General features: G+C 43.7%; 1 protein-coding gene across 5 annotated transcripts in view; it reads left to right on the plus strand.

The window, feature by feature from the left end:
- The window catches only part of ATP2B4 (ATPase plasma membrane Ca2+ transporting 4), a 286,539-nt gene that overhangs the window by 244,949 nt on the left and 27,199 nt on the right, over positions 1-14,391 (plus strand). For all 5 annotated transcript variants that reach the window (XM_073560761.1, XM_073560762.1, XM_073560764.1 and 2 more), the window contains 2 exons: positions 1,172-1,279; positions 1,374-1,556. In XM_073560761.1, coding sequence (XP_073416862.1) covers positions 1,172-1,279; positions 1,374-1,556 — 291 coding nt within the window. The remainder of the gene's footprint in view (positions 1-1,171; positions 1,280-1,373; positions 1,557-14,391) is intronic.

The raw sequence follows: 14,391 nt of genomic DNA on the forward strand, positions 1-14,391 counted from the left end.
CATGTTAAATGCCGCTATCAAACTCTTACAGCAGCATTTAATTCGTGCTTCCGGCAAGCGCGCTGGAAATCCCACACATCGGTGACCCCTGTCACGTGATCGCGGGTCACCGATGGGTTGGCATAACAACCAAAGGTCTCCAGCAGACCTCTATGGTTGTCATAGCCGGATTGCTATGAGCAAGCATGCAAAAAGTAAAAAAAAAAAAAAAAAAAGTTTTAAAAAATGTAAAAAAAATAAGTTCAAATCACCTCCCATTCGCCCCATTCAAAATAAAGTAATTAACAAAAAATTAACCTACATATATTTGGTATTGCCGAGTTCAGAATCGCCCAATCTATCAATATAAAAAGATTAACCCGATCCCAAACGGCGTAGTGAGAAAAAAAGATCAAAACCCCAAAATTACGTTTTTTGTGGTCGCCGCTACATTTCAACAAAATGCAATAACGGGCGATCAAAAGATCGTATCTGCACAAAAATGATATCAATAAAAATGTCAGCTCAGCATGCAAAAAATAAGCCCTCACCCAACCTGAGATCACAAAAAAGGAGATGCTGCGGGTTTCGTAAAGTGGGGCAATTTTTCTTTTTTTAACAAATTTTGGATTTTTTTTTCACAACTCACTGTAAATAAAAAATAACCTAGACATGTTTGGTGTCTGTGAACTTGTAATGACCTGGAGAATCATAATGACAGGTCAGGTGTAGCATTTAGTGAACATGATAAAAAAAAAATCCAAAAAACAACTGGGATTGCACTTGTTTTGCAATTTCCTCGCACTTGGAATTTTCTTCCCGTTTTCGAGTACAAGACCTGGTAAAACCAATGTTGATGTTCAAAAGTGCAACTCATCCCACAAAAAAAACAAGCCCTCACATGGCCATTTTGACCAAAAAAATTTTAAAAAAGTTATGGCTCTGGGAAGAAGAGGAGCAAAAAATGAAAATGCAAAAACCAAAAATACCTCTGGTTAACCCAGTGCTCAAATGCCTTGTCATAACACAGCAGAGCATCTTGGAAAGTATATATCTAACATGAAAATAATGTGACCACGGGCATCACTTACATCTATGATTTTTGTCAGAGTACAGTGGGAAAACGACAGGCTTCAGCTTGCTAATAGATGTAATAAATCTACTTGTATCCTGTTTATGATTTTTTTGACAGATTGTAATTGTAGAATTTGGAGGCAAACCATTCAGTTGCTCTGGCCTAACTTTATCCCAATGGTTCTGGTGCATCTTTATAGGACTTGGAGAGCTGTTATGGGGCCAGGTGTGTTTCTTATTTCTATTTATTGCCATATAAAAATATCAATATATATCCTGCACATAGAATGATATGATCATCTTCTTATTGATCTGTTCAGTTAATCTGCACAGTTCCCACAAGCCGACTTAAGTTTTTGAAAGAAGCAGGCCATGGGCCCATGAAAGAGGATATTCCCCATGAAGAACTGCCAGAGGATGTAGATGAGATTGACCATGCAGAAATGGAGCTCCGAAAAGGCCAGATCTTGTGGTTTAGAGGCTTGAACAGGATACAGACTCAGGTACTGCTGCTATTAGTTGTTCCAATTTAACCAATGACATTATTTTTTCATGTAGGAGAAAGCATTAGCAGACACATGCAGTACTTTGCATCATATACTGTACATGACGTAATTTCGATCATCTGTAGCGAGGATCAGCGACCTTCAACACTCCAGCTGTTGTGAAACTACGACTTCCAGCATTCACAGACTATCAGGAAACTGAAGTGCCATATTGGGATTTGCCATAGGTTGCTGATCCCTGATCTAGACTAAGTGGCACAGTTTTCCACTGTGGTGGTTTTTTTTTCAAGTGCTTATACTCGACAAAATAAAACTCAAACTTGTAAGAGGCTTCTGAGAAATTAGCTGACACAGTTCATAATTGAGTTTTAATATTTAATGGATTATTGTGTTTAATTCTAAAGAGATTTTATTATGCCTGATGAACAGAAGAATGTCTTAGAAGGATGGCTTCTTATTTAAAAGTGCATTTGCAGTTTCAGGACACTTATCCTTTAGTGAAATATAGCTGTACTTTGTTGCCTCGTCCATCTCCGGTTTGTTCCTGTTTTCACTCATTCCCTTATCCCTAATTTTGTAGAAAGGAGGTATTTATGTATTATTTTATTTGCCTATAGAGCGCCATTAATTCCACAGTCCTTTAACAGACATCATCATCACTGTCCCCATTGGGGCTCACAATCGTGTGGGAGGAAACCGGAGAACATACAAACTCCTTGCAGATGTTGTCCTTGGTGGGATTTGAACCCAGCGCTGCAAAGCAACAATGCAAACCACTGAGCCATCATGCTGATCACAGTTGTTTCTGTTTGCCTGAAACCACTTCCAGGAGCCTCCCCTTCCTAACTCTAATAATTTAAGTAGCTAGTGTGCTGCTTTACCAAAGGTCAGAGTCACACATCCGTGTTTTGTGGTGCGAGTACAGACTGCGATGCACAGAGTGGCTTCTTTTTTTTAGAATGTTTGTGCAGCCTTTTAATTTTTGGTGAGCATGCTCAAAATACATGTATCAAATCTACAGTTATCAAAAGTGACACTTTTTTTTAGAATCTGGTGCACATCCAATAGTTTGTGCTCATTTTTTTATGAACAAAGCGGCAAAACAGCAAAATTTGTAATACAAATATGGTCACAAAAGGTGCCATTTCTTGTAGAGAATCTCTCTGTTCTGGCTCAAAATAAATTTCTAGCTGTCTGTAGCTACTGTTAGGGGCAGCGTACTGATGTTGATTTTTTGCGTTGCCAAATTTGAATTTCCAAATTTTTGTTCAGTAAACTCCCCTAAGAGATGGCTCAATGTCAGGTATGGATTAGTAAACGTTGCGGGATGGCCGCTGCGTACTTCTGTAGCATCAAACTTGCAGCGGCCAGATGTGACAGCGTACAGGAGAGGATAGGATTTCAAGAAATCCCATGTCCACATAAGCCTGTGGATCACCCACAGAGACTGACACGTGGCCCGTCTTTCCAGACAGCAGCATGTCCATTTCTCTTGCGAAGACGCTAGTCTCCACAAGTGAAATTGCATCAATGTAAATGTATTGGATGAGGTAAATCTTTATGGTTCCGTGAACGCGTGGATTTACCTGCACTCAATAGCAGGCAGCGTTTTGGAAGCAGTGAACATACGCTGCGTTCAAAGCGCTACTAGTTCTGGATTGCGGGCATCCGGCCTTAAAATAGCACTACTACTTTTGCCATGTGATTTAGATGAGAGTAAGTAGGTAACTAAAGTGCATTGCCAGAAAGGTTAACATTTCTTGAAGCCACCGAAGGCACAATAGTTAGAATTGGTTATGGACAAACCCCTGGATGTTAAAAAGAAAAGATTGGCCCCATTCACATGAATGGGGAGCCCAAACATCCAGTGATTGCCACGCTGTCTTGTGCATGACAGCGCGGCAAACACAGCCTCTGATCAGTGGTAAGATCATTACCACCAGACAACTCTCAGCTGTCAGCTTTAGCAAAGCTAGTTATCAAGAATAAAGGGTTTCCTACGCCATTTTTTAAAAAACTATTTATATAAGTAATTAAAAAAAAAACTGTGGGGTTCCCCCCATTTTTGACAACCTGCCAAGCTAAAGTAGAAGGCTGGGGGCTGGTTTTCTCAGGCTGGTAATTAGTCATGTATATTGCCCCCCCAGCTTAAAAATAGCAGCCCCCAGCCACCCCAGAAAATGCACATTTATTAGATGCGCCAATTCTGGCGCTTTGTCCGTTTATTCCATTTGCCCTGTATGGTAAGTGGGATTCATATTTGTGGGGTTGATGTCGCTTTTGTATTGTCAGATGACATCAAGCCCACGGCTTATGGAGAGATGTCTTTAAGACACCTATCTATTACTAATCCTATAGTTATATTGTAAATAAACACACAGCCAGAATTAAGTACTTTATTTGAAATAAAAAAACACATTTTTACTTTTTTATTTAAAAATAACAGTTATACTCACCTAACGCCCATTCCATTGAAACCCTCGTCTGCTGTAAAAAAAGACAAAAATGAAAAACAGACATATTCCTCACCTGTCCGATGTTCTGTCCCATGCCTTAATCCATGTCTGTGATAAATTGTTTTCAACCTGGGCCAGTGCCAAGATGTGAACGTCACAGTCTGAAAACCACTGGAGAATGAGCTACTGCGAGCACAGGCTTAGTGACTAGCAGTGACGTCATCGAGGTTACCGCGGGTCACTGGGGCTGTGTTCCCAGCCGGACCCCTGAACTGCGGTGAGATAATCACTAGCACTGCAAGAAAAAGTCTTGCAGTGCAGTGCTGAACTTGGTGAGTTCATCATGAGAAATTTCTCACGGTGAAGCTGTGCTGTACCGTGACACTTTTTCTCACCCTGCGAGCGATGATCTCACCGCAGTTCAGGGGCCCGGCTGGGAACAATCAAAGAATCAGAACGCCTAAATGAGGCAGTAGCTCATAAATAATAATAGTTTCCAGCTCTAACGTTGGTTTCTCGTCTTTATCGGGGGATACAGCTCCGTCACTTGGTTGCCCGGTTGGGTGTACAATTATGTTTCTTCCTGTCTTAATTCTTTTCTCTTACTGCTTTCTCACAAAACTGAGGGCGCCTGCTCCAGTAGGCAGGGTATAGTCTTCTGGATAGAAGCCAATATTATTTAATTGCAATAATAGTGTCAGCCTCCAGGTGGCAGCAGATTATGCCATGGTTCTGTGTCCCCCAATAAGGTGAATGAGAAATAGGTATTAGGGAAGTGCAGCATAAGCAGTTACATGTCATGTGTAAGAGTATCCAAAGGAAGCTTGTTGTTCTAATCTATTTACATGTAAAGATAAATGTGTGTAGCTAGAGGGATATAGATGTATATAAAGATACAGATATTAATATAACATTTGCACAACTCTACATTTAGCTAGAGCAGTGCTACTATAGGCTTCGTTTGATACCCTACACATGATATGTAACTGCTTATGATGCATAACAAAAAAAAAACACATACATGCACTTTCAAAGCATATTTCCATATACATCTATCTCATATTTCTTATTATTGTACATATAAAGCATGAATGAACTCATGAGAACAATTGCAGCCAAGTTTCTTCAGCAGCCATTCCAGTCCCGCATTATTCTTCATTATTCTTGCAAACTAGGTCTGCTAAAAAGAGATAAGGTCACTAAGCAGCTTAGTGACCGCTGACTTGGGCTCTTTTTCTGGCTCTTGAATCTGCTGTTGTCTTGGTAATCTCATCTCACTTATGGAATAACAGTGTAAAATTTTTCTATGTTGTGTGCTGTTTAAAAAATGTCTCTTCAAATATCTTTCATGTCTTTCCTGCTGATTCTTTTTGCTTTCTTAATCCTCTGTGACCCATTTTACTTTATATTTTGATACGTTTTGAAGCCTAAGTTCATATTGCAGTATACACTTTATAAAGTAAAATAGATAAAGGGGTACTACACTTTCAGAAAACAAAGCTTATTATTTGTATTATGAAAAGTTAAAGGGAAGCTGTCAGATTATTAATGCTGCCCTGCCTAATCTATCGGCTGCTTGAAACAGGAACAGTCACCCATTGCTGACATCTGTGTTTCACTCTGAACAGTGCAGCATTTAAAGGGGATCTGTCAGCAGGTATATGCTGTGTAATCTAAGAGCAGCATGATGTTGGGACAGAGACCCTGATTCCTGCAATGTATCACTTACTAGGCTGTGTGTTACTATTTCAATAATCAGTGTTTTAGCAGCAGGAGATTATCACTACAGGACAAGGTGTTTCATGCCATGTAGATCTCCTGCTCGTTGTAACCTAGTACCCAAAACTCATTAGCCGCTTTCTGTCAGTACACAGTAAGCTGTCAATCAGTGGTGTGAGTGAGTATGCACAGAGCTCAGCATTCAGAGAACTGCTAGATCTGCAGCGGAGAAAACTGTGATTTCTCAAAACTGCACCAAGCAGAGTAGTAAGGGACATATCACTGTAATCAGGTTCTATGTCCTTAAATTATAGTGCCTTTGAATTACTTACGAAAACCTGCTGAGAGATTCCCTTTAAGGAAAACCATTATTTTAAGACTAGCTGGTAACCAGGAGAAGGGGCTCTTCTTCACTGACAGATCTTTCACTATTTGGGCATAGGGAGCTACCTCCATGGCATATGAAATTAAAACCTGTCCTGGACATGTGGTGGATAGACAGGTGAAGGACTGATTACAGGTGCAGAGCACCTGGGTGTCACATGACCATTGACAGATTTTGAGCCTTTGGAAATAAATGATACCAGTGGAGACCTTGAAAACTAAGGAATTGATGCAAATTGTATATTTTCATGATGCAAATCGTACATTATTTGCTGAAATTGTAATACCTCTTAAGTTTTAGATATGCATCTGCCTTTAAAAAAAGCACTTAGAAGAGTGCTGAGGGTTGTGCAGTGCATCTACAGTGGGGCAAAAAAGTATTTAGTCAGTCAGCAATAGTGCAAGTTCCACCACTTAAAAAGATGAGAGGCGTCTGTAATTTACATCATAGGTAGACCTCAACTATGGGAGACAAACTGAGAAAAAAAAATCCAGAAAATCACATTGTCTGTTTTTGTTTCATTTTATTTGCATATTATGGTGGAAAATAAGTATTTGGTCAGAAACAAAATTTCATCTCAATACTTTGTGATATATCCTTTGTTGGCAATGACAGAGGTCAAACGTTTTCTGTAAGTCTTCACAAGGTTGCCACACACTGTTGTTGGTATGTTGGCCCATTCCTCCATGCAGATCTCCTCTAGAGCAGTGACGTTTTTGGCTTTTCGCTTGGCAACACGGACTTTCAACTCCCTCCAAAGGTTTTCTATAGGGTTGAGATCTGGAGACTGGCTAGGCCACTCCAGGACCTTGAAATGCTTCTTACGAAGCCACTCCTTCGTTGCCCTGGCGGTGTGCTTTGGATCATTGTCATGTTGAAAGACCCAGCCACGTTTCATCTTCAATGCCCTTGCTGATGGAAGGAGGTTTGCACTCAAAATCTCACGATACATGGCCCCATTCATTCTTTCATGTACCCGGATCAGTCGTCCTGGCCCCTTTGCAGAGAAACAGCCCCAAAGCATGATGTTTCCACCACCATGCTTTACAGTAGGTATGGTGTTTGATGGATGCAACTCAGTATTCTTTTTCCTCCAAACACGACAAGTTGTGTTTCTACCAAACAGTTCCAGTTTGGTTTCATCAGACCATAGGACATTCTCCCAAAACTCCTCTGGATCATCCAAATGCTCTCTAGCAAACTTCAGACGGGCCCGGACATGTACAGGCTTAAGCAGTGGGACACGTCTGGCACTGCAGGATCTGAGTCCATGGTGGCGTAGTGTGTTACTTATGGTAGGCCTTGTTACATTGGTCCCAGCTCTCTGCAGTTCATTCACTAGGTCCCCCCGCGTGGTTCTGGGATTTTTGCTCACCGTTCTTGTGATCATTCTGACCCCACGGGGTGGGATTTTGCGTGGAGCACCAGATCGAGGGAGATTATCAGTGGTCTTGTATGTCTTCCATTTTCTAATTATTGCTCCCACAGTTGATTTCTTCACTCCAAGCTGGTTGGCTATTGCAGATTCAGTCTTCCCAGCCTGGTGCAGGGCTACAATTTTGTTTCTGGTGTCCTTTGACAGCTCTTTGGTCTTCACCATAGTGGAGTTTGGAGTCAGACTGTTTGAGGGTGTGCACAGGTGTCTTTTTATACTGATAACAAGTTTAAACAGGTGTCATTACTACAGGTAATGAGTGGAGGAAAGAGGAGACTCTTAAAGAAGAAGTTACAGGTCTGTGAGAGCCAGAAATCTTGATTGCTTGTTTCTGACCAAATACTTATTTTCCACCATAATATGCAAATAAAATGAAAAAAAAAACAGACAATGTGATTTTCTGGATTTTTTTTTCTCAGTTTGTCTCCCATAGTTGAGGTCTACCTATGATGTAAATTACAGACGCCTCTCATCTTTTTAAGTGGTGGAACTTGCACTATTGCTGACTGACTAAATACTTTTTTGCCCCACTGTATATGCTTAGGACTGCACACAGAAGCTTTACTTTGTCCAAGGAAAAAATCTTGGCATATTGAACCCCTTCGCCCCAAATCCTGTTCTCACCTTCCTGACCCAGCCAATTTTTACAATTCTGACCACTGTCCCTTTATGAGGTAATAACTCAGGAACGCTTCCATGGATCCCAGTGATTCTGACATTGTTTTCTCGTGACATATTGTACTTCATGATAGTGGTAAAATTTCTTCAATATGACTTGCGTTTGTGAAAAAAAATGGAAATTTGGCAAAAATTTTGAAAATTTTGCAATTTTCAAACTTTTAATTTGTATTCACTTAAATCAGAGTCATATCGCACAGAATAATTACTAAATAGCATTTCCCACGTCTGCTTTACATCAGCATAATTTTGGAAACATAATTTTTTGTTAGGAAGTTAAGGATTAAAAGTTGATCAGCAATTTCTCATTCTTACAGCAAAGTTTGCAAAACCATTTTTTTAGGGACCACCTCACATTTGAAGTGACTTTGAGGGGCATCTATGACAGAAAAGTGACATCATTCTAAAAACTGCACCCCTCAAGGTGCGCAAAACCACATTCAAGAAGTTTATTAACCCTTCGGGTACTTTACAGGAATTTTTGGAATGTGGTAGGAAAAAATAAACATTTGCTTTTCTTTCACAAAAACTTTCCTTTAGATCTAATTTTTTTTTTTTTTTTACATTCGCAATAGTAGCAGGAGAAAATGGACCATAAAATTTGTTTGTGGAATTTCTCCTGAGCTTGCCAATACCCCATCTGTTGGGGAAATCCACTGTTTGGACACACGGCAGGGCTCGGAAGGGTAGGAGTGCCGTTTCAATTTTTGAATGTAAAATTTGCTGGCATAATTAGCGGACGCCATGTCATATTTGGAGAGCCCCTGATGTGCCTAAACAGTGGAAACCCCCCACAAATGACATCATTTTGGAAACTAATCCCCTTCGGGAACTTATCTAGCACCTTGAACCCCCAGGTGCTTCACAGAGGTTTATAACGTTAAGCCATGAAAATTTAAAAAAAAAATCACATTCTCCCACAAAAATCTTTTTTTAGCTGCAAATTTTGTATTTTTGTAGGGTCGGGCTGAGTGAGGCGATTAGGTGGTGCTGATCCAACAGGACTGGGGGGGTGACCTACTTTGTGGTGCCGGCAGACATGAGACTGAGACAAGGGTTGTGTCCAACAGTTCAGATTTTATTGGCCGCTTTTCGTATAACCACCGCACGTCATCACAGGAATAGTCCAGAATTCACTTTTACACAGACTCAGGTACCTTCACTTCCTTTGTTTCGCCGCCGTGGCGTCCTTTGTGGCTCTTCCCACTGTGGCTGCACTAGGCACTTTCACCACAGCGCTTCACCATTCAAAGTACACCGTTACTTGTTGCTCTCAGACCGTCTGTCTGCCGCTACGGTCCTTTGGGCCACCCCCCGTGACCGTCTCCACTGTCAGTTACTCTGTGAGGGCCTTCTACCATCTTCCTTACTATGGCAATCCCTCCTATCTCGTGAGCTCCCCTGGCTAACTGGAACTTCTAGAACCTTCCCTCAGCCTTTATACTACCAACCTTGGTAGCTCCGCCCACTATCACCTGACAGTTATTCCTAACCAATGACAGTGACCTTGACCCCTGGCAGTTACATAACCACTTTCTCCTACGCTCCCCACTGCCCTCTAATGCAGAACCCTTTTCTCTTCATCTCAGCGCTTTCATTCCTACACTGAGCTATCCCCATGCCCTTCACTACAGGCAGACCTGTCCGTCAGCTCAACCTCCCCACATCCCTCCTTCCTTTATCCATTGTCGTCCCCGACAATCTTATCTCCTGGGGGTCTGACTCAGGTACCCCGGTCTGTCTACCTTCTTCCTGTCTCGTCGTCCTGTCAACTTGACTAAGTCGTTGTCGTCATACGTCACGTACCCTGGATCTGTTGAACATACTTTTTTTTATAACACCTTAACATTTCAAATTCACTACACACTTTTCCATATTTGCTGCAATACGTTTTTATCAAAACAGATTTTTTTTTTCTAACATCAAAAACTGTCATACTGGCATACTCCCCCTTCCTTTGACATGAGTGCTCCCCCCGTATGTATCCCCGCTGTGTCAGGAGAAGAAGAAAAAAAAAAAACATCTTTCAACAAACAAAACATTTCTAATAACTTGGACGTAGAACTGTCCCGTGAATTGCACAACAGTGCATCAAAATCCCGGTAGTCCGGGCCATCTCCTGAGGCCGGTATTCCGCCAACTCAGCAAGGGACTCCACAGCCGTAAAGTCCTGGGATTCTCGCGGTGTCTCTAAGAGTCCTTTTACGGGGGGCACGTAGTCTTCAGTACAAGCGATCACCGCAACGGCGTAGTAGCCGCGGGGGTCAGTACTCCTTATAGTAAGAAACTAAGTCTCCCTCCTGTAGAGCCCAGCCATGACGGATGGACGTCACATTCAAATATACCTTTTCACCAGTGGCGAGGTCCCGGATGAATCCATACCCTTTTTCCCGGTTTGCGTGCACCAGCCTCCCGATGTAACGTGGATCCGCCATACCAGCCTCTCCTTTTTCATGTAGCAGCCCCCAGATCTCCCACTCTCTGGCCTTCTTTTTCTGGATGACCTCCGCAACCCAAGCGGAGGGTCCGGTATAGACCGCATAGTCCAGTGGGTGGGCCGCGGTCGAGGGCGGGGCAGAAAGCGGCCACAGGCTCCGGTGGTGAGTAGGTTGCAGCCGTCTTTGGCGGTGAAGTTGGCGTGGCCTCGGGGGAGGCCGCAGCTGGACTCAAGGAGGCCACAGGCTCCGGCAAACCAACCGCAGGCAGGGCCGCAGATGTAGCAGCGACCGCAATTGCCGGTAAGTCAACCACTGCAGCTGATGGTCCGATCACAGCAGTGACCGGGAGGGAAACTGGTGTAATGACAGTCAGCTTGGCGGGGGCCACGCCGTCATCCAGAGCGGGAGGTACTACAGCGTAAGGAGTCGGGCGGGGAGGCCGAGGGCCGGTGTCGGGGCCCCGAGGCCTATCTGCGACATGGAGCGTGGGGACGGGGTTTGCCTGGGGTGCCGCCGGGGACACGCTCACCTTCCCAGCCGCCGTGGCTCCCAGCAGGTTTTCCCAGCGCTCCTTTCCCGGTCGTTGGTTTTTACCCCGCTGTCCGGCAGGGCCAGCCTCCAGGCCCGACAGTTCCGCGGGGAGGCTTCCTGGGCAGATCTCCCGACAAGTCTCCACTCCCTGGCGCCACCGCCATTCCAGGCGCCCGATACCCCGACAGCTGCAACGTCTCATTTCGTCTGGGGTCCAGTAGCTGAATGGCGCCAAACAGCCGCAGCAGGTCTCTCCACCCGGGCCACTCCCGTTCTTGGGTGGTGCGGTGGTGGTTTTCTCCACCCATCTTCCAGGGTCCAGCATGAGGGGACAATTCTCTCCAGATGAACACCACTCCCCCCAGGGGCGGATTTGATATAGTCCTGCATCATCCAGTTCAATTGTATACGCCTGTGTCTCTTTCGTTCGATGGCAAATCATCACAGCCATCTTCAGTTCTGATACCGCTCCGGTTCTTCTGATGGCCGGAACAGAGTCCCCAAATTTGTAATCCACAACCAGGCAGCCAGCCCAAGTCCTTTTTTTTTTCTTTTTTCCTCCGTCGCAGGCTTGCCATTGAAGTTGAAGTATTGGTGGTGGCTATCCTGCCGACTACGCCAAATGTAGGGTCGGGCTGAGTGAGGCGATTAGGTGGTGCTGATCCAACAGGACTGGGGGGGGTGACCCACTTCCTGGCGCCGGCAGACACAAGACTGAAACAAGGGTTGTGTCCAACAGTTCAGATTTTATTGGCCGCTTTTCGTGTAACCACCACACGTCATCACAGGAATAGTCCAGAATTCACTTTTACACAGACCCGGGTACCTTCACTTCCTTTGTTTCGCCGCCGTGGCGTCCTTTGTGGCTCTTCCCACTGTGGCTGCCCTAGGCACTTTCACCACAGCGCTTCACCATTCAAAGTACACCGTTACTTGTTGCTCTCAGACCGTCTGTCTGCCGCTACGGTCCTTTAGGCCACCCCCCGTGACCGTCTCCACTGTCAGTTACTCTGTGAGGGCCTTCTACTGTCTTCCTTGCTACGTCAATCCCTCCTATCTCGTGAGCTCCCCTGGCTGACTGGAACTTCTAGAACCTTCCCTCAGCCTTTATACTACCAGCCTTGGTAGCTCCGCCCACTATCACCTCACAGTTATTCCTAACCAATGGCAGTGACCTTGAGCCCTGGCAGTTACATAACCACTTTATCCTACTCTCCCCACTGCCCTCTAATGGTCACACTGCAACACAGCACCCTTTTCTCTTCATCTCAGCGCTTTCATTCCTACACTGAGCTATCCCTCTGCCCTTCACTACAGGCAGACTTGTCCGTCAGCTCAACCTCCCCACATTTTCACAAGGGCAAAAGGAGAAAATGGACCCCAAAGTTTATTGTTCAATTTCTCCTGAGTTCACCGATACCCCATATGTAGTTGAAAACTACTTTTAAGGCACAGTGCAAAACTCAAAAAAGAAGAAGCGCCATATTACAGTGGAGATTTTGCTGCTCTAATTTGAGGGTGCCATGTCACATTTGCAGAGCTCCTGAGGTGCCAGAACAGCAGAACACCCCCATAAGTGACCCCATTTTACCAATTAAACCTTTCAATGAATTCATCTAGGGGTGCTGTGATCATATCGACACCATAGTTGTGTTACAGACTTTATAACATTGTGCAGTGAAGAAAAAATAATTACATTTTTACCACCAAGATTGTGTGTTGGCCCCAAGTTTTACATTTTCATACTGTGAAATGGGTAAAAATGGCAAAAATTTGTCACACAATTTCTGCTGAATGTACTGTAGAAATACCCCATATGTGGCTGTACAGTGCTAGTTTGCCATACAAAGAAACTCGGGAGGGACAGAGCGCTATTTGCTTCCTGGAGCGCAGATTTTCCTAGACTAGTTTGTGGATTCTGTATAAAGAGCCCCTAAGAGATAGAAAAGCAGAATCCCCCCTCAAGTGACCACCTTTTGGAAATTATAACCCTTTGGGAATTTATCTACAGGTGTAGTGACAGTGACGATTTTGACTCCATGGGTGTTTCCCAGAAACAGGCAACAGTGGATGTTACCGAGTGAAAATTGCAAACTGCCGTTGTAGTGACCAGTATGTTGCAGTCACCAGTACGATATGCCCAGCTCAGGCTTCTGGAGACACTCAACTGTAAATTAGGCCTGCTCTCATCACTACAGAAATGAAAAACATGTGGGTGCTAAATGTTTTTTAGGCACACTGGTGCTCAGAAGGGTGGTGGCATTTGGATTTGGGAGCTGAGAATTTGCTGAATTTCTTTTTGTGAGCGAGGAGCCATTAAGCTTTTCCAGAGCCTTTGTGCTACCAGTAACGCGCAGGGCTGTGGAGTCGGAGTCGTGGAGTCGGAGTCGGTGCTCATTTTGGTGGAGTCGGAGTTGGAGTCGGTATAAAATGGACCGACTCCTAAAATATATAATAAATTGGGTACAGTAATTCAATGCAGGATGTGCTGAATATTTTTTCATAGGAGTTTGGGAAAGTTATGAAATGTCCTATAAATGGCTGTTCTATTCCTGATCTAAGGCTACATTCACACACAGCGTTTTTCCTGTGTTTTTTGAGGATACGTTTTTCAGCTGCAAAAGCTGATCATCTTTTTAAAAAACTGCATCACCTGAAAGGTTTTTGAGCTCATAGATAATGTTTTCAATAGCAAAAGCAGATTAGAAATCTGCTCTATCTATCCATTTATCCATAGCTGTCTATCCATATCGTATCTGTACCAAAAAGAATGAAAACCGGGTAGTACACCAATATATATTCTGTTCTATCTAAATATCTTGATTATTGGATCATAAAAATGATTAAATGTCTGAGGTTCACATTGTACTACAATACATTTTTCACTTAAATATAAGCAATATGTGTGGGAGTTGGAGTCGGAGTCGGTGTAAGGGAAATGTCGGAGTCGCAGGTTTGGCTTACCGACTCCACAGCCCTGGTAACGCGGAAGCCCCCTATATTTCCGTTAACAGTTGACGGACCTGAGAGGGGACTTGCTTTTCAGTGGATTGAGTTGAATCTTTTATTGGGAACATTTTATATAACATTTGGGTGCACATTTATCTGATGCTCTACGCTGAGCACTTATTTTGGGGTTTCCATCTAAATCTCCGAGTGGCGTGACAGATGAAACCCCTGAGGGATCCAT

The sequence above is a fragment of the Dendrobates tinctorius genome, unplaced genomic scaffold (assembly GCF_039654945.1).
Source record: "Dendrobates tinctorius isolate UK_male_01 unplaced genomic scaffold, ASM3965494v1 ptg000304l, whole genome shotgun sequence".
NCBI lineage: Eukaryota > Metazoa > Chordata > Amphibia > Anura > Dendrobatidae > Dendrobates > Dendrobates tinctorius.